Source organism: Crocodylus porosus, unplaced genomic scaffold (genome assembly GCF_001723895.1).
Source record: "Crocodylus porosus isolate Cpor-Errol unplaced genomic scaffold, CroPor_comp1, whole genome shotgun sequence".
NCBI lineage: Eukaryota > Metazoa > Chordata > Crocodylia > Crocodylidae > Crocodylus > Crocodylus porosus.
In genome coordinates, this window is record NW_017728943.1 from 3,128,794 (window position 1) to 3,148,107 (window position 19,314).

General features: G+C 45.4%; 1 protein-coding gene across 2 annotated transcripts in view; it reads right to left on the reverse strand.

Moving 5' to 3' along the window:
- Window positions 1-17,352, reverse strand: part of DDX42 (DEAD-box helicase 42) — a 35,070-nt gene extending 17,718 nt beyond the window's left edge. For both annotated transcript variants that reach the window (XM_019548461.1, XM_019548460.1), the window contains exons 1-10: window positions 17,282-17,352; window positions 16,167-16,315; window positions 15,020-15,256; window positions 10,647-10,797; window positions 8,238-8,299; window positions 6,953-6,989; window positions 5,311-5,460; window positions 4,028-4,132; window positions 2,609-2,728; window positions 890-1,066 (exon numbers count right to left, since the gene is read on the reverse strand). In XM_019548461.1, coding sequence (XP_019404006.1) covers window positions 890-1,066; window positions 2,609-2,728; window positions 4,028-4,132; window positions 5,311-5,460; window positions 6,953-6,989; window positions 8,238-8,299; window positions 10,647-10,797; window positions 15,020-15,240 — 1,023 coding nt within the window. In that variant the 5' untranslated portion in view covers window positions 15,241-15,256; window positions 16,167-16,315; window positions 17,282-17,352. The remainder of the gene's footprint in view (window positions 1-889; window positions 1,067-2,608; window positions 2,729-4,027; window positions 4,133-5,310; window positions 5,461-6,952; window positions 6,990-8,237; window positions 8,300-10,646; window positions 10,798-15,019; window positions 15,257-16,166; window positions 16,316-17,281) is intronic.
- Between the last annotated feature and the right edge of the window lie 1,962 nt (window positions 17,353-19,314).

Here is a 19,314-nt window from a genome sequence, read left to right on the forward strand (position 1 = left end):
GCCCAGAACTGGACACAATACTCCAGCTGTGGCCTGACCAGTGCCACATAGAGGTGGAGGATCACCTCCTTGAAGTTATTAATACACAAGATAATCTTTTCCAACAGGCACTGCGGTTTCTCTGCTAATTTCTCTTGCTAAAGACTTGCTGTGTTTATAAGAAAATAGAGGGGCACTTATACAGGGTGAATAAAAATAAAAGTTTTAACAAAATAAGAAAATGGATTTTTTTATTTAAATCAGATTTTTTTTTATAAGGGTTTGATTTTGTTTTTTAAATACACCTATATTAAAGATATTTTAAATTAAAACTATGTTAAAGCTCAAAGATATCATGGAACAGGGATTATAACTTATAATTATATACTATTTAAAACAATACATTCATGTAACCCTTTTAGAAGGGTTTTTATAAATAGGTCACAACAGGCCATGGACTATATATTAGGGGTCCAATCTTATGGGGCTCCCAGACGCTCCTCTATAGATTAGTACAGATTAAAGAAAACCACTCTACCCAGTGGGACTCAATGCTCAGTCTAGAAGATCCCATTAAGCATCTCTGTGATGCTTAATTTCAATCCTCAAACTGTGGATTTGTGTCTCCACAGATAACATCCTTGTTAACAGCAGTATACGGAAATGAGAGATAATAGACCTGATTACCTACCCATTAGCCCTTGTTTTTCTGCAAATTTGTGTAGAGTCAAGCCCTTACCTTTCTCTAAAAGTGTAAAGTTTCCAGATGTTAAATGAATAAAGGATATCAAACAACAAGAAAGCACTTTTTGTAAAAGCTATGATTAAATCAAGGCTTCCTGACCAGTGATTTAAACTGACTGTATTAAAATCAAAACCATCCTGCACTTAATACATTATATACACCTACCTGCTGGCAAAGCTCTCTGGTTGGGCACACAATCACTGCAATGGGACCATCGCCCAGTTCCAGTTCTTTTTGATCCATGATGTGAATTAACATTGGCCAAATAAAGGCAGCTGTTTTGCCACTGCCAGTCTTAGCTATGCCAATCATATCTCTGCCACTCAGTGCAACTGGAACACCCTGAAAATAAAAAAAAGCTCTCTAAATTGATCACCAGGTCACATAGAAATAGCTTAATAAGGCATATTGATTTAAAGTCCACATGAATACAGGTACAAGATGTCACAAGGGATCTGTAACATAGGGATCGTAATATAACTACTGTATGAGCTTTTACATCCAAGTCACCAAGTTCAGATCTGGATGAGTCTGTTAGTAATCTGAAAGTTACTACGGCTTCATGATTGTTTGGTGACCTACATAAAGTTGCTGGGTTTGGTACAATCCAGTGGGTAAATGTACAACAATCCCTACTGTATTTGCAATTTCAGCAGAGAGAGCAGACCAAACAATGCACTCACACTCTTGGCAGCATCTGTTCCCTCCTGCTCCAGATGGGAACCTAATGGTCGGGAAGGACAGGAAAGCTTTCCTTCCTCCTGTCCAACCTGTACATGTTCTGAAGATTGAAGTAATCAATTTATCCCTAGGGCTGTTAATCCAGCAATGTATATAACACAGACTAAGCTCTCCCAACAGAGTCCCTCTGCCTGAAGTGCAGTATTGCAATTAAATGTTAGGCATAATTAGAAAAATATGTACTGCTTTTATTTTTTACGTCGAAAAGCCACAGAATGTATATCCTTATATTCTTGACAACTTTACCTGCCTGCATATGTGGTGGAATCCCTTGCACTGGCATCGCCACCTCCAAACACATACCAATTTAAGTGAAACAACAGCTAGGAATTACTTCAAGAGCCAAAACAAAACAAATCAAAGCACATCTTATGTAACTTAGGTGTTAACTGTTTGCTAGCCAAATGCCCTTAACACAATGCTCTGTGTTCACTTTATCTAGTATTTCTAAAACAATGCATAAAATATGAAGAACTGTAAAAAGAGAGAAAGAAAGAAAATAACTATAGTCTTCTGAGCAACAGATTAGTCACCTGAAGGTGCTAAAATTCTCTTCGGCTGAGCCGATTTGAAAAAAAAAGACACAGGGACTAGACATTATTTGTGACTAACACTCAAAGAAGCAGTAGGTAGACCATTTTTTTAAAAATAAAAGTGAAAACCAATTGCACGTGCGTGCGCACGCATGCACACACAATTCCTCTTCAGGGAGAACTCAAGTTCACAAAAGCTTGTGCTCTATATGCATCTTAGTTAGTCTACAAAAAACACTAACTGCCTTCTGCTTAACATCAGATTAACATGGCTAACTACTTCTCTTAGCTTAACAAAGGCCAAGAACAGACAATCATTTCTAGTTGGAACAGCCCACCCTAAGTAGGTGGACAGGTGCTACAACCTTGCTGCTGCTAATCATCTTCTTAGGTGCATGAGGAAAGCTCCTGCAGCTGACACTTCTCTCCACAGTGGCATGAGAAGAGTGACAAACCAAATGCCATTGAAGACCCAGGTCTGTGCCCATAGGTTGCTGACCCCTGACACAGGCAATAAGAACTGCACACAGCTTTTTATGGACTATGAATCCTTTTAATATCTGCATCTATTCTTGTTGTGGTTAGAAGAAAGTGAAGCAACAGCACATACCTGACACTGTATAGGAGTGGGCTGGGTATACTCAGATTTCCTAATCTGATGCATAAGTTGTTCATCAAATCCAAAATGGGCAAAACTACTGCCCGGTCTTGGAGGAGCAGCACCAGAGACCTAGAGGGGGATGAAAGAAGAGACACATCATCCGTATAAGAAGAATTTGTAATTGGAAGGAAGAAAACACGTATTTACACACATTTTAAAAGCCTGCTTTTATATCCAAGACAAATTATCTTTGTCTGTTGAAATGAAAATGTAAGGCAAATACCACAAGGTGCAAGCTTTGTATGTAAGGTTTCACTGCAGATTTTTAAAATTAATGGTGCAAAGGAAAGAGAATAAGAAACCAGTCATGATTCAATGTTTGTAAAAAGCTATGAAAGCATCAAAACAACAAATTTTGGGGCGGGGGGAGTATTAGTGTGCCTTCCAGCTGTGAACCCTAAAGCACTAGCAAGCACAGATTTACAAACCTTTCTATGGCAAGAGGACAATGTACCTATTTTACATATGAAGAAAATCTACGAGAAGAAATTTAAGTGCATCTGCCTAAGTCACAGAACTTGGACTAGAACTTAGACATTTTGATTTAGAGGTAGATAATCGTAACTTTTGTTTCTGTTATGCAGAAGATAAAGCTGCAGAAATAGATATATATGGCTTGAAATAAAATTGCTTCTCTTTATACAAGGAAATGTGTAATTAACTGCATAATCAAGTTTGAAAAAACTAATTCCATTTGAAATGGCCATTGGCATTTAATATTTCATCATTAAAAATTCTTCAAAATAAATAACACTACATATCCAATTTCCAAAGGTCCTAGATCAGCCGTTCTCAACCTTTTTTAGATTCAAGGTACCCATCAGAAAGTGCCAGCCCAGAGCTCTCACTCATATTTTGACAACAGAAAAATAAGTGTTCTTTCATTGCAAAGAACTCAGAAAGACTACAACAGCTCAGAAAGTTTTTGATGCCAGGAATTCCTATTAGAAAACTCACTGCTTATCCTGTGAATTAAGCATAGGTGTTTGCATACCTAAAAGAGCTTATATTGCAAGGTCACAAGGCACTCTAAGACATTGTGGTACCCTGCTTGAGAAACACTGTTTAAGAGTGCAGGTTGCAGATATCTTTTACAAAATATGATTATAGCTTTCAGTTCTTCATTGTATGCATTTTTAGTTGAAAAGCAACTGGTAATTTTTTATGCCCAACCCATTCAACTTGAGAAACTTCAAATAGGTCCAATTTTCAGGAGATGCTGAGCACTTGATCTCTGAAACCAAAGATGTACCAAGTTAGATATCCCAAAATCAATAACTGATGTGAAAATACTGGCCACAGCCACCAAAGCAATCCTGACAACTGGCAGTGAAAGGTCTGTCAAGTATGGTTTTACATCCGGCTTACCCGCAGATTTAACTTATGTCGCAGCTCCACCACCTGCTGGGGTGTGAGGGTGGTGATCTCTTCATGCTCATCATAGAAGTTCTTCTCAAATGGAGGGTATTCAATCTGCAACAAGGCAAATGACTGAGTTTAGGGGGTCAAGAGGTCATACTGTGAATTTTGTTGGAAGGTTTGCTCTTTTGTAAGCAAAAGCTTACTAAGACAGGAGGACAATTATCTGAAATGATTTTTAATATTCAGTCATGTGGAGGACACTTTAAAACTAAACAGGGTTACACTCAAGCAAATTATTCTATTCTCACTACAATCAAGAGGCGTCTTAAATAAGTTCAGCAGGACTGAGGCCACAGACACTTTCTTTTGCAAGTTCTCCCAGAGAAGAGCTAGTATCCTAAGCCTGTTCCTATTTCTTCACAGCCTGGCCTAGCAGTGCCTAATCACTCTTGATACACTAACCCTGTTTCTTCAGAATACTGAGACTCACCCTCTGGGTTCCTCTGCTACCTATCCTCTGTACCAGGCTCTAGCATGCCACCACTGTCTACCTTCCCATTTGCTGCAAAAGACTCTTACCCCTTATTGGGCTTGGCCTACTCTATGGCTGGTTAAGACATATAACATAACTATTTAGGAGGCAACACCACGAAAGTGATGACATTAATTTGGTAAGTTGGTTGCTCAAAGAAGTTGGGATTTGCTGTACTTTGTCATCACAGAATCTTACACCCAATGGCTCATGTTACAGCAATCAAAAAATTAAGATTATGTCAGAAAAATTTGCTTTGCAAGGAAGGTGACAGTCACCCATCATGGACACTTCATGTCTAAAAGGATGTAATGGCAACTGGTTAATTCACCTGTGGGATAATTCACAGCTATGGTTAAATTTGCCATTGCTCTGATTCCAAGCCAATGATCCCAGTTATTGACTTGTGATAAATCATCATTAAGGGATAATTCATCATATTCTGAATAACTCCTTGGAGTGCTGAATTAACCAGAACAATTTTACATGGACTACATTTGTGCTGATTGGCTCTACCACCCCCTCATCCTTTCACCTTTTCGCTGTACAAAAAAATGGCCTCACTTTTTCTTACATTTTTTCCCATAATTTACACTTATATTCTCTCATTCTATCTTGCACTATTATCACGAGCATATCAAAATGAATTTGATAACAGCTGTAAAATATATGTAAACACTGGTTTGAGCTGCTCCACAAGCTTGTCTAATTAGTACTGGGGGATATCCAAATCTGTAAGTTTAAAAGCAATCCCCACCTCTGAATGATCAATAGGTGGAAGTGGATCGATGATTTTTTTGGATGGTGCAATTGGATTTCCATCACTGTCATACTCCAGGTTATCTTCCTCCTCTTCTTGTACCACACCAGCATTAGGGTTTTCTGCCATGTAGCGGAAATAAGCTTCCTGCAGCAAAACATATCAGTAAAATCACACACACATACAATGGTGAAATCCTACTGCATTTCTGATTAATTGGTGCGTACGTTAAATGGTTGCTTGCTTCAACACCTACCACTGAAGGACAAAATGTTCACTAGAACTGCCTCTTCTGGTAAATAGCAATAGTCGTAAAGTCCAGACGAAGGACAATCAGAAGAAATGAAAAGAGCAGCTATAATGGTCAGTTAGTACCACAGTTAAGTAACTACAAAATGTTACTTAACGCCCCCTCCCCGCCCTCAAGGACTGATTAAGAAATGCTTCTATGGAAAAATGCCATGCTATACTAATGGTAGGATCTATCCCTTTACCCATGAGGACTACAGAACAAATGCCACAGCTTTTAAAACACTTACGTCTGAAAAAGTTTCTCTATTTGTTTTTTCCCCTCAAACATTAAAGCTCCACAAACTATCAATTTTCTACTCCCACCAACTTTACTAAAAGAACTGAGTTTTGCTTTAGGATAACTAATGGACAGTCAACACCAGTCTTAATGGCAAAGAAACAAGTTCAGAAGAATCCTTCAAGAGAATCACAAATTAGAAGGCACTGGAAGATCCCACCCTAAACATATAACATATGTGCTATTATCTCTCACTGTTAAATCTGCAAATCAAAAAATTATCACAGGGACATGATAAACTGACTTCTCAGCAAAGATATAGGGCCAGTTTTCCAAGGTCATACTATTGTGTGCAAATATTTGTCTCTTCTAACACTGCACACATGTTGGGTATTTGTGCAAATCACATGTCTAATTAGTTGCTGACTAACCACATGTGCATAATATGCACAGTATCAGATGCATGCAAAATACAGTTTCATTTAAATGGAAGCACAATCACATGCACCTAACTGAAAACACAGTCTTTAACAGGCAAGAGAGTACTTGCATGGTTCTACATTACTTAAATTAACAGGATAATTACTAATGCAGTATAAAGTCTCAAATAATTATGACTACAGGTCAAATAAATGAACTGAGTACATTTTGAAATGCAACCTCTTTTCTTCAATTATTATTTGTAAGATGATAATGCCCAGAAACCTCAGAGGACTGGGGCACCTTGTACATAAAGAGTAAGATGTGATCATTGCCCTGAAGAGCCACAAATTTGGCTGCCGATTGTCAGCATGACTTAAGCTTCCACTGATGTACTGCATTAGAGGACTCCAATAATTTTAGATTTGGCACAGCCTGAAGTACTAAAAAAAAAAATCTAGATCCACACTTTATACTCAGTCCAACAAGAAATCCTCTCAAACCTAGTGAGAGCTGTGAAATGGCCTGTTAATACTTTATTTCTTTGGTGAAGCACCTGGAACGGTAGGGACATCACTGAAACCGTTAGACTCGCTTCCTGAATTGCCCAATGTATTTCAGTGGTATTCAATTTTTGCTTGTTAGATTTTTGGAGGGGATATAGGTAAGAAAGACTGCATAGGAACTCACTTGGTCATCTTCCTCTTCAATGTCATCTCGAATACCCCTGGAAAAACAAGCGGAGAAACAAACTTCCCTGCAAATGTTCCACATACCCAGCTCCATACTTTCATTTGATTAGTGCTGAGCTCCACATGTCAGTGGAAGACACAACACTATCAAGCAGCATTTAAAACACTGTATAATCCCAACCCACAGGTGCTTTTATGATATGCGCAACCTGCACAAGCTTCACCTTCCTTCTGCTGACATGACCAAAAAACTAAGACTCCTTCGATACAACTTCTACTGGGAAGGTTTTTGAAAATGGCATAAGATTTTGCTGTTATCAGAAAATGTGAGGAATATGAAACAAGACGTTCAAATCTGACACTGGACTTCCCCCACATAGGTGGTCGGGATCTGGTGTTCAGTTCCAGGCCTCTGCATGACCTATCAACCTTTGGTAATGTAAACTGTATCAACATAGCTAGTATTTGTAACAAGTATCAATGGCACACTGTGATTTCACCTGATCAGGACAGAAAGGCAGGCTATACAAATGTATGTTTCTAATCCTCAGCCAAAATGTTCCAGCTGCTGAGTGGCTGCACTCTTAGCCCCCAGCCTAGCTTTAAAAGAATCTCTCTCTTTTATAAAGTGTTGCCAGGTGATTGCAAAAGGAATCGTGTGCTCCAACAAGTATGGTTTCAAACAAAACCAAGCATTCCTAATCAGTCAGAGAATGAAAAGCTTGACTCAGACCAGTCTGGTGCCAATGCAATTCATTGCTAGGCAGAAAATACTAGTTTAACCCCCGCTCTCTAGATTTGCTTGGGATGAGTTTGTTGGGCAAGAAGTGCCTAAATCACAATTCTGGAATAATTTTCTCTGGATGCTTTTTGGGAAGACAATGGCTGACTTTAGATGGAGTTGCACCCATGTTTTTCTTGGCTGAGACTGGCATAGACAGTTGCTACAATATAGGGGCTTTGGAAGCAGGGAGGAAAGACGACCACAAATGATCCTTCCAGCTAAAGTAAAATTAAAGTCTGACCAGTTTTCTCAAAAGTGGGTTTCTCCATATGGATTTGGCTGTGGGGCAGCTCCACAAGATTCTCCCATCTAAAGCACAGAACTTTAGCCACTGGGCAGGGTGCCATATCCTGGTTGCTGTTGTTTGCTATATTTATACTACCCAGATTCAAATAAACCAATGTAACTTGTGGTAATGTAGAAGATGGCTGAAATTCTCTCAATACTCTTTAACAAGAGAAAGGCAGGCAGGTTTTGTGAGGCATGGAGTAGTACTTACTTTGTATTCTTTCTTTCCTTGTCTTTGTCTTCAAGTCTCTTCATGTCCCGAGCAGCTTGATCCTGAGGATACAGAATTGTACTCATATCAATTAACAGCAAAAACAAGCCTTAGAAAGGAAAATGCCCTAGTATAAAATTAACTTAATAAAAACAGATAAATATTTCAAAGCATGATAATATATCTTAAGTGAAAAAAATCCAGAGATCTTGTAATACAAAATGAATCCATCATAACTAGGTCAAGCCATCATAGCATGGGGATAATACTGCTGGGATTTAAATCTCTCATTCCATTTCCCATTACACTAATGAAATTATATTAATAACTCCTTTGGGGGTCTACCCCACAGTTTCATAACAGTGTTCCTGGAAAAAGGGTTTTTTTCCCCACACACTAGTCAGGAAAAAATGCTAGAACCCAACTAGCTGCACAGTTGCAACTAAAAAAAATTCTGGTGTCAGACACAAATCAAACTTTGCTGAACAAAGTAAGAAAACTGCACAAAATATTAGTTGTACTAGCAAGGGCTTTATAAAGCTTTGATGTATTATCTAATCAGATCATTATGAAGTTATAGCATTTGGAAACTTTATTTTTGCTTTAGTCACTCTTAAAGGGTTTTTACATATTATGGGATTTTTTGATTCTCAAGAGAATTATAGACAAGGAACAAATACAACCATATCTTTGTAGCCTTCAGTAAAACGTTGGTTAAGCATTCCTTGAAGAGCGCTAAAACAGTCCTGACATTTTTTTTTTTTATAGGAATTAGACTAATAATAGGCGTGGTATAAGATCTGTTATGATCTATTAAGCTTTCTCTGTATCATATGTTGAATACACTGTCATTAGATGTATGAAAAATGTGAAACATGTTTTGTATTAATATGCAAGTACTAGAAGTACTGTTGGATTCTAAGGTTTGTAACACATATGGACTTCTGCTCAGCAGAGTTGGCTGTGCATGTAGGAGCTAAGTATATTAAGAGACAGACTACATGTGCTGGCACACTTAGCTACCACAGGGCTAATAAGTGGGCTAACAACTGTTTTGGTTCTTTGGGATTTAGGACTCAGCTTTTGCATTTCAAATGCACTTGAGAGACTCAAGAACTATTCCCTTTTCATTTCAGTAATTCTCCAAAGCCTTGCGCTGAGATTTAATGGCAGTGTTTTCTGGACTAATACCAATGGCCGATTATTAACCAGCCATATTGGCTGATATCAGTTCCATTGCTGATATGCAACCCAGCAGCATGGAGAGCAGAGTTCATCTGGTAAATCCGTGGGGGCGGGGGAGGCAGACTGAGGTCCCCACAGCGAGGAAGGGGCTGGGGCAGGCACTGCCCTGCTAGGGCAGGTTGGGGAGGGAGTGCAGGGTGTCAGCTCCCGCTGCTGTATGCACCTCAGGGGAGGCATGGGAAGCACAGGCCCCCTGGATCTGTGTGCAGGCCGAGAGCGGGCTGTCACTGTGCGCTTGGGGCCAGAGGCTGCCACTGGCCTCTTCCCGACAGGGGCTGGACCCAGGGTGGGTAGGGTGGGGCAGGCAGCACTGGGTGGAGGGACTATGCGGGGGCTGGAGCCACCCCAAGATTTGCAGTAGCCACCCCTCCAAGCACCATCACCGCTGCCTGCCCCAAACGCAGCCCACAGCCTCAAGCGCACAGCCCACCCTTGCCCTGCGCACAGATCCAGGGGCACATGTCTGCCCTGGAGGTGCACACAGTGGCGGAAGCCACCCCCTCCCCTACCCCAGCCCTACACCCTCCCTCATCAAGAGGACCGTGATCTACTGCTCCCCCTTCCCTCCCCACAGACTTACTGACTGGATGCTGGTCTCTAAGCTGCTGGGCTGAATTCCTGGCCATGTGCACGCTAAGACTGTGCATATGCATGTGGTATTTACTGGTGACATTATCAGCCACATCACCCAAAAAAAGCCAATTGCTGATAGCATCAATTTTCCTTTTATTGGAGTTGAAAAGATATGCACCAATGTATCAGTGCACCTTCAAGTATTACCATTTCTATTTAAAAAAAACATTTCCAAGGTTGTCATGCCTGAATATTTAAGTAATCTTAAACCATATTTAAATAAAAATTAATGCTTGTGGATCCAACAGGCCTTCATCCCTAAGAACTGTGAAACTAGAAAAAAAAAGGATATTCTCAGAGCGTTGTCTCTGTCATGAAACTAATTTAATGCAGTTATACTCACTCACGCTTGTTATCTAACCCAACAGGGCTCCAGAATTTAGCAGTAAAGCTAAATTCAAAGGCCAGAGATTCAAGGACAGTGACAACACTAATCTAGTAGAAGGTATAGCATAAGCCATGTTTTCTGCTCCTGATCAGGGATGAATATAACCACTTAAGTTTATAAACATTTCGTGCATTGGGACTTACCTCCACTTCAGCCATGAATGCTTCCAGAGGATCATCTTCACTGTCAGAATCTCCCGATTTGGAATGAAACTGCTGGCGAGTGGGGGAATTCTCTGCAGGAATGTACGGCAAATCAACATTGCTGGAATCTTCTTCTTCATCCTCAAAGTACCTGACAAGCAAGAGAGAGCAGTTTTCAATTGTAATGTACTATGCAAAATCGGATACCAGTCTTTCACATTTTCTATGAAGCCACTGATTCAAGAGTCCAAATAACCAACTGGGTTGAACAGCAAAATTTTGCTCTTATCCAGACCATTCCATTAAAGGACCTTGAATCATATTACCAATATTCATGCATTGTGCTAGAAGTTGTGGCAAAGTTAGGCACAGGGGTGGGCAAAATGCAGCCCACGCGCCAGATGCGGCCCACCAGGCCATTATATCCGGCCCATGGGGCCCCTAAAACAGTTAGAAAATAAATATTTATCTGCCCCTGGCTACCTGTCATGCAGCCCTTGATAGCTTGCCAAAATTCAGTAAGCAACCCTCCACCCAAGATATTTGCCTGCCCCTGGGTTAGGGTCAACTGATCCTCTTCTCCCAAGCCTCCCCAGTAGAGGGTGATGTAGGATGCCAGTCACCTTCAACCTGTACATGCGTCTGCCAGGAGGGTTAGCAATGAAACACAAAGTCTGGTATTTTCAATATGCCAGAGACACCAATTATACCTTGTTTGATTTAAATGATTATCGTCTCATCTAAACTAGAGCATATGTGAGTGAAAGCCAGCTGAAACTGAACCTTGATGAGACTAAAATAATGGTGGTGGACTAGAATAAGCAACTGTAGGAATGTTACAGGCATCCACCCAGCTTACCATGGCGCTGCAGCCAAGGTGGCCAGGCTGCAGCTAGCACAGCTGGTGCACTGTGGCTGGAGGGTCTATCCCCAATTAGCCCAGAGCCCTGCAGCCGCACTCACAAAAGCAGCCCAGAGGCTGGAAGCCAGGCAGGAAGTGTCTAGGTGCTGGTGTCAGAACCTGATACACTCCCTGCTCCCAGAAACACCCTGCCACCATCTCTGCCCGTCAGGGAGCCAAGGGAAGCTACCCAGGCCCACCATAGCCCAGCGGGGACCAAACCCAAGGGGCACCCACGCCCCATCCAGAAAACTGCCCGGAGAATGCCAAGTACAGTTCCAGTAGCTTGTCTGGGACCAGACCCACTTGCTGTGACTGGGCAATACGGACTGGTGTATGAGATCACGAAGCCTGGAACAAAAAAAGGTCAGATGGGGACAGGAAGAAGTGGCTCGGCATGCCCTGAGGACACTCAACAAGGGACAGGAAGCATTATTATCCCTTCACAGACATGGAACTGGGGCACAGTAAGTCTACATTATAGCTGCGGATACAAAAGGCCCTATCCCACCTACTCTTGTTATGTGTAAATCAACCCTAGAAATGAGGAGATGAAGATGCCCTTCAGGGCACCCCAAGCATGCCAGAAATCCAGGTTGTGAGCATGGTACCAGGGATGCTCTGGGGCAGGGGTGGGCTAGATCCGGCCCACCAGGCCATTCTATTTGACCTGAGGGGTCCCTCCAAAAGACAACTGCTACCAGCTCATGGCTGCCCCTCAAAGCCTGTGGCAGGTGCAGGCTGTCAGAGATTACACACCACCAGGAGCACAGGAAGCAATGTGCAATTAGGCTGGGTGGGCTCAGTGCCGTCATGTGTGGCTTCCAGCACTCCTTCCGGAAGCTGTGTAACCATTAGGCTGGTTCAGGTTGGCTCCATGCCAGAACATGGGACTCCCAGCATCGCAGACAGGAATGCATGCCTTCAGGCTGGGCAGGCTCCGTGATAGCATGTGGGGCTCCTGGTACTGCAGGTGGGAGCCAGGCACCTTTGGGCCTCCTGGCTCTGTGCCTGTGTGTGTGGCTCCCCACTGGAAGCCCAACATGGAGGCACAGAACCAGCCCAGCCAGACCCGGTGGCACATGGCTGCCACCTGCAGTGCTGGGAGTCCCACATGCTGGCATGGAGCTAGCCTGGCTTGGTTTGAGGGCGCATGCCAGCAGACCAGGCTGGCTCTATGATGCCATGTGCAGTTCCTGAAGGGCTCTGCCTGCTGCGGGCCATGAGCACCCTGATGGCCCACCACCTGCTGCTGCTGTTGCCATCAGGGGCCGTGCAACATGGTGGGGGGCTCATACCCATACACAAACCCACCCCCGACAAAACCCCAACCACACATCTCCAACCACAAATCCCATATCCAGCCACCCTCCTTCACAAATCCCACCCCCTTCACAAACACCACCCATACCCCACGCACACAATATACAAGAGTAAGACTTTATTTTGAACTATTATACAATTGCCTCTATATACACTACACAAACGCAAGTAAATCAGGACAAAAGTATTTTTTGAAATAAAATTTAAATGTTATAGTAGATGTTTGATTTTTAGTATATGATTTGGTTTTTTCCTGGTTCCAGGGAGGACAACCCCCAACCACCAAAAGGAGTACATTCAGGGGCAAGAGCAGGGACTTTCAGTGACAAAGGTCAGGAGTGGGTGAGACATCAGGTCCCAAAATGACAGCCAGGGGTGGAGCAACTGCCAGGGGGCAGGGCTACGCTTGCAGCCCTCCACAGCTCACCAAAAGTCATTAAGCAGCCCTCCAGCTAAAATAATTGACCACCCCTGCTCTGGAGGATCCTCACCCTATTTCCAGAGGACCCATGCACAGGAAAATAGGTAAGGTATACAGTGTTTTTTAGCTTGGCAGCAAGACTGAGCTCCTTGCCACTGCAGCACAGACATACTCCAAATGATTGCTCCCAACATCACGGTCTTTGGAGAAGCAGGGATTTGAACCTAAAGTCTTCCACTCATGGGCTACCATGCCCACTACTGAACCGTTGTTTTGCTCTTGACAGGACATGCATGTCAGGTACCTTGACTTAGGGAGTATGTCTGTCATTTGTTACTAGTGTTCGCAGCGTTAGGGTAATTTTAGACCTCTCATGGCTGTTTGGAAGTAATTACAGCAGTAACCCTGTGCATTTTCCATCATCTGCCTAGCAAGCTGCAACATTTCATTTTGGAAATGGATCTTGTCACAGTTAATCCATATTTGTATCACTTCCGTCTACAATTACCGTCTACAAGACACCATATGAAAAGTTGCATTTTAAAAACATTGGGAGACCACAGCTAGCCTAGAGGCCAATGGCTCATTTACTGAGCAGGACATCTTGCTGGAAATAGGTAACAACAGTGCTCCCAGACCAGAACAAGCTGCCCAACAGTCTCCAGTGGGAGTTTAAGGTGTTGGTTCTGACACACGAACCCTATATGGATGACCTTACTGAAAGGGCTGCCTCTCTTTCCATGACATTTTGCTGCACATGCTGGCAGCAAGGAGACCAATAGGAATTCCATTATCAAAAGAAAGGAACAAAATGTTTGCTGTGAGGCTCCATTCCAAAACTCTGCAACTCACTCTTACTCTTAGCTTGAATGAGTACATATTGATCTTACTGCATGAAGCATGTTAGACAGTATTTTGCAAAGGATTAATAGTATGAAGGGGTAGAAGGAACTTTCTGTAATGGCTGGCTGAGTTTTTGTTGAAACAATTAATATTATTGGTATTTTATTATACCATAAAAAAGGGTATTAGGCAGCCTAGGTTCTTGGAGAGGACAAAGTAAGTACATAAAAATAAGCAAGCTGTCCAAATATTAACCAAGAGGCAGAAAAGATATTTCCCCTCCCCTTTCACAGATAAGGAAACCAAGGTTCAGACAGTCTCATCTACCCGTCTGCTCATCAGCTTCCATCAATGAAATTTGCTCTTTGAGGCCTATAGAACCATCAGTCCTACCATCACTAGGTTAAACCAGAGCTGTCCAACTGGCAGCCTGTGGGCCATATACAGACCCTGAGGTGTTAATCTGCAGTTACCAAGCTCCTGGTCCAGGTGCTGCTCCCCACCCCGCCTCCATCCCCACTCCTCCCCTCCCAAACCTTCTGCTGCTGCCACAAAACACTCAACTCCCACTCCCTCCTCCAGCTTTTCCTTCCTGCCCCACCCCTGGAGGCAGGGCTGAGGGACACCAAGAAACCCCATGTGGCAGTGGGGGTTGCCTGTCACATGCTGCAATAGGACGAGGGCACCCACAGTGGTGGGGAAGGGGAGAATGATGTGGTGTGGTGCAGGAATACCGGCACAGTACAATGGCATGGGGCTTAGGGTCACATGGCATGGTATGCAGCCTGTATGGAGTGTGGCTGAGGTTGGGATGGGGGAGCCCTGTGGTTCACAGTTAGAAGTTGGACAGCCCTGGGTTATGAAAAAGAAAGTATCACAACTTACGCATTCTCCTCATCAAAGTTAGCTCTCTTGGAACCAATTTTGTAGAAGGAAGGGAGCTGAGGTGGCCCTGACTTCCCAAACCCAGCAGAAGAGCCAGCTGTTCCAAAAGCGCTATGGGACTGTTGAGAGAGCTTAGGTTCCTCTTTTTTTCCAGGGGCTATGGCAAACCCACCAAAACCAAAGCCTCTTTTGGTGCCAGGTCCACCTTTGTTCCAGTTCATGATGCTGGTAATATATCTGTTAAAATCAGAGTATACCAATTAACATTCTTTTACTTTCAGAAAAACAACAGTTTCAACAAAAACCACTCACCCCAAAACTTTCTACAATTATTTTAAGAAGGTTTAGAGCAGGATGACAGACAATCAACTAGGATTTTGGGCTTTTTTATATAGTAAATATGAGTATTTCTACTTTGTGTTTAAGAAAAGTATCCATCAGACAGTGCTGAATAATCATGTAATTCACTGCCTGACCTGTTGATCTTGTAATCTGGGCAGATAAATCCACAGATTTATCCGCCTCCAGCAGGTGTAGGAAAAGGAGAGATGAAAAGTCAACTCAATAAATATTTTGCGTTTCTCAACATTCCCACCTCTGAGCGTATCACGGCTGTGTGCACGGCATTGGTGAAATCCAGCCACTTGAAAAGAGGAGAGCAATAACTAATCAGCATGTGTGAAACAATGCAATTAAGAGAAAGGGAATCTTCAATAAATTTCCAAGCCTCTTAAGAACAGTGCCACAGGATCTTTAGTGTTTATACACAGCACTTCAATTTCAGAGCTCATATTTGAAAGGCCCTCAATATAACATGCTGCAGAGCATTCAGGTTTCTGTCAGAACAAGAGACTAAGCTGACTACCAGAATTTGAATCCATAATTCCAAAGAATTTAGTTTTTCCCAACATTTGGAGTCATCATAGCCTTAAAGCACACAAGTGCACTCTCATTCTCTTGCATACACAAGAGAGAAGGATGCCTAGTCTTTTCAAATGTATAATAATTCCAGGGCTCCTAGTTTGCAATCACATTAAACAACTGCCTGCAATGAGTAGGAATCCTTTAATGATACTATAATACAAAAAAAAAGAAAAACAGCTGTAAATTTGAGATTAATATACTACTTCCTAAGCAGAGCATTTACCAGCTTAGAAGCTGCCCAACCAATCTGAAAGTCTAGAACATGGAACTCGCTGGGACGTTTTGGGAAAAACTGTCTTGCTTCTGTGTGGCAAAGGTTGACGCTGATGTACTGTTACTCGCACTTGTGCAGACACCTCTCAGCCTTCCAACCTGCAGGCGTGCAACAAAAAAAACCCAAACGTATAACAGGTGATGGAAACACAAAACACTTGGCTTTTGCTGCTCGCGCTGAGTTCAGGTTGTCATCTCACTGCATGAATCAAATCCACTTTTTCTTCTAAAGGAAAACTAGAAAAAAAATCCACCAAGCGCAATACCAGGAACACCCTATCCCATTTCTCATCTCACAAAGCACAACACGTCTGAGCGCAACGTCCACCTTCCTACTGACATCATGGGGGAGGGGGGACTCAGACGTTCTGGCAACAAGCTGCAGATTAAAACTTCAATGGTGAAGACTGTACAAAAAAAATGTTTCCTTACTGATACTGTTTTGGGGGAAAAAAATGACACGGAAGGAATCTTCCCCTCTAGAGACCACCTTGCCTGTGAGAGAGCAGGACCCAGGCTTGCCACCCCTGCTCCCAAACTCGCTTTGCTGCCAAAGTTTTATGAGGAAAGAGACACGAAAAGGCTGACGTGCTCCCCCTGGGATCAGACGTCGGGGGGGGGGGGGCGGTGCTGCGTGCAGGCTGCACAAGACAGCGCTGCCACTGAGGCAGGAATGGAAGGCCTCGCTCCAGCCTCCTGGTGCCCCCCGGACGGGAAAGGCAGGAGAGAAAGGCCACCGCAGCCGCCCTGCAAGGGTCACGGCGCCGGAGGGGCGGACGCGGGGGAGGAAGCTGCGCCCGCCGCAGCTCACGGAGCTCGGGCCTCGCGGGCAGGCCTGGGGCCTACCCGGAGGGGACGGAGCAGCAGCGGCTGCAGCCGCCCACTCGCCAGGCTGCGGAGAGGAGGGGTGCGGGGCTGCTCTGGGCCCTTTGTCCGAGGGAGGCCGCGCTAGGCCAGGCCAGGCCAGGCCGGGCCGGGCCGGACCCCGCCCCGGACTCCGCCGGGAGCCAGGCGTGGAGCCGCCGCCATGAGCCGGGCCGCGCCGCCGCCCCCGCACGGACTCACTAGCTTGCTCCTCGGGCCCGCGAGATCCCGCCGCCACCACTGCCCCGGGGACCGAGAGGGGGCGCGACGGGACGCGACGCGCGGGATACGCACGCAATGCACGCCTGCGCCGCCTGATGGCGTCACCACGCTGGTGCGTGCCCCGCGCTGGAGGGGCGGGGCTTCCACTGCTGTGGGTGGAGGGGGCGGCCCCCTGCAGCCATCGCAGCTGGCTCGGGCTCGGGCTCGGTCGGGAGTCTTTGCCATACCAGGCGGGGCGGGTTGATGCGCCCGATCCTGGCTGGCGGGGTTGTGGACACAGACGTGTCACCGACTTGGATTCGTCTGTGTCCGCCCGCCCGCGCGTACACTGGGCACACGCAGCACGAGCTCCGGGGGACTGGGCCCGTCACAGTGTCTGGTGGAGTGAACCCGAGAGAGCTTGTGCCAAGACACGTACCTATACAGACACGTATATGTATACACACACACCCTACCGATCTGCTTCGTACCACACGCACTGGCCACAAGCCTCGGGGGATCTGATCAGCGGGGCGTCTCGTGCAAGTGAACAGCCCGGAAAGCTTCTGCGGAATCACAGATACGCATATTTGCATAAATGACACGCGCGCGCACACACACACACTCACTTCGGTTCGTCCCAAACCCTGCCTTTTCCCAGCCGTCAGACTGACACAACCACGGGCCCGCGGAGCAAGAAGAGTGTACCCAAGCGCAGCTTTCCCGACACCTTCCCCGGGGGCCGCAGCCCGGCTCCTGAAGCCGAAGCCCCGGCCCCGGCCCCGCGCCTCCCGCCGGACCTCGCGGATGTGAAACAGGCCACTGCTCCAAGGCGCGCCGAGGCTCGCGCGCTCTGGCTCCAGCAGGTGACGCGCGGGCCGGGCCGGCCTCCCGGCCACGCTGCGCATGTGTGTACGCCGCCGACGCAAAGCGCGCGGGGCGGGAAGGGTCGCTGCGTGCGGGCTTGGGCAGCGGCGGCGCTGAGCTGAGGTAACGGAGAGGGGCCGGGGCCTTGGCCTTCGGGCTTCTCCGGGCGCCCCGGCCGGGCCCTACTGTCTCCCCATACACGCATACTGCCGGGGTGGGGCGGCTCATTTTAGGCGGTGTCCCCCGAGCGCGGCCGTGTAAGGAGCGCAGCGGGCCGGGCCCTGCCTGGCACCAGCAGGCACAGCCTGAGGCCTCCCAGCAGCCCAGGCGCGCCCGACTCGGAGTCGGGGTTCCCGCGGCCGCCCCTCCTCCTGGGCCAGCTTGGAGGCAAGACCAGGGGCCCGGCGGGACGGGGCGGGTCAGCGAGCCTGCGTGCGGCGGTGGCGCCGCCCCTGCTGGGCCCCGGCTGGGAAGGGGTTTAAAGAACGAGCTTAATCCTGCTGTGAAGGATTTCAGATTGTGCTCGTAGGCAGGTATATTGCACGTAGATGATGACAAACCCATTGCTTCCCTCTTTTCTTTCAATAACAGCTGTTTGAATGCTCCCTAAGCAGCTTGGGGGTTGCCTCACAGATGTTTATATTCCTCCATAAACATCTCTGAAGGGTTGTAAATGATGCATGTACAGTGTCACTGCCTCTTGGAGATCTCGGATCCTGTTAGGAGTAGCACTATATAAATATAAAGCGTGGAGCTAAATGAACTGTGTCGCCAAAGTATCGCTGCAAGTTGGTGGGAGCAGACATTGAGTATCCCAAGTCTGTTATGTTAGTCACTGGATCGCTCTACAACAGGGGTGGGTAAAATGTGGCCCATGGGACAGATGTGGCCTGCCAGACTATTCTATCTGGCCTGCAGGGCCCCTAAAAAAATTAAGAAAATTAATTAATTATTAATTACCACCTACGTCATTATCAGTGATTTGGACAACGGGGTGAAAAGCAAGCTGTTTAAATTAGCTGATGATAGCAAAATTTGGGGTGAGGTGAGCACACTAGTAGGGAGGGAAAGACTGCAGCAAGACCTGGATAGGTTGCAGGGGTGGGCTAACAAAAACAGGATGCACTTCAATACTGACAAGTGCAGGGTGTTGCACTTGGGCAGTA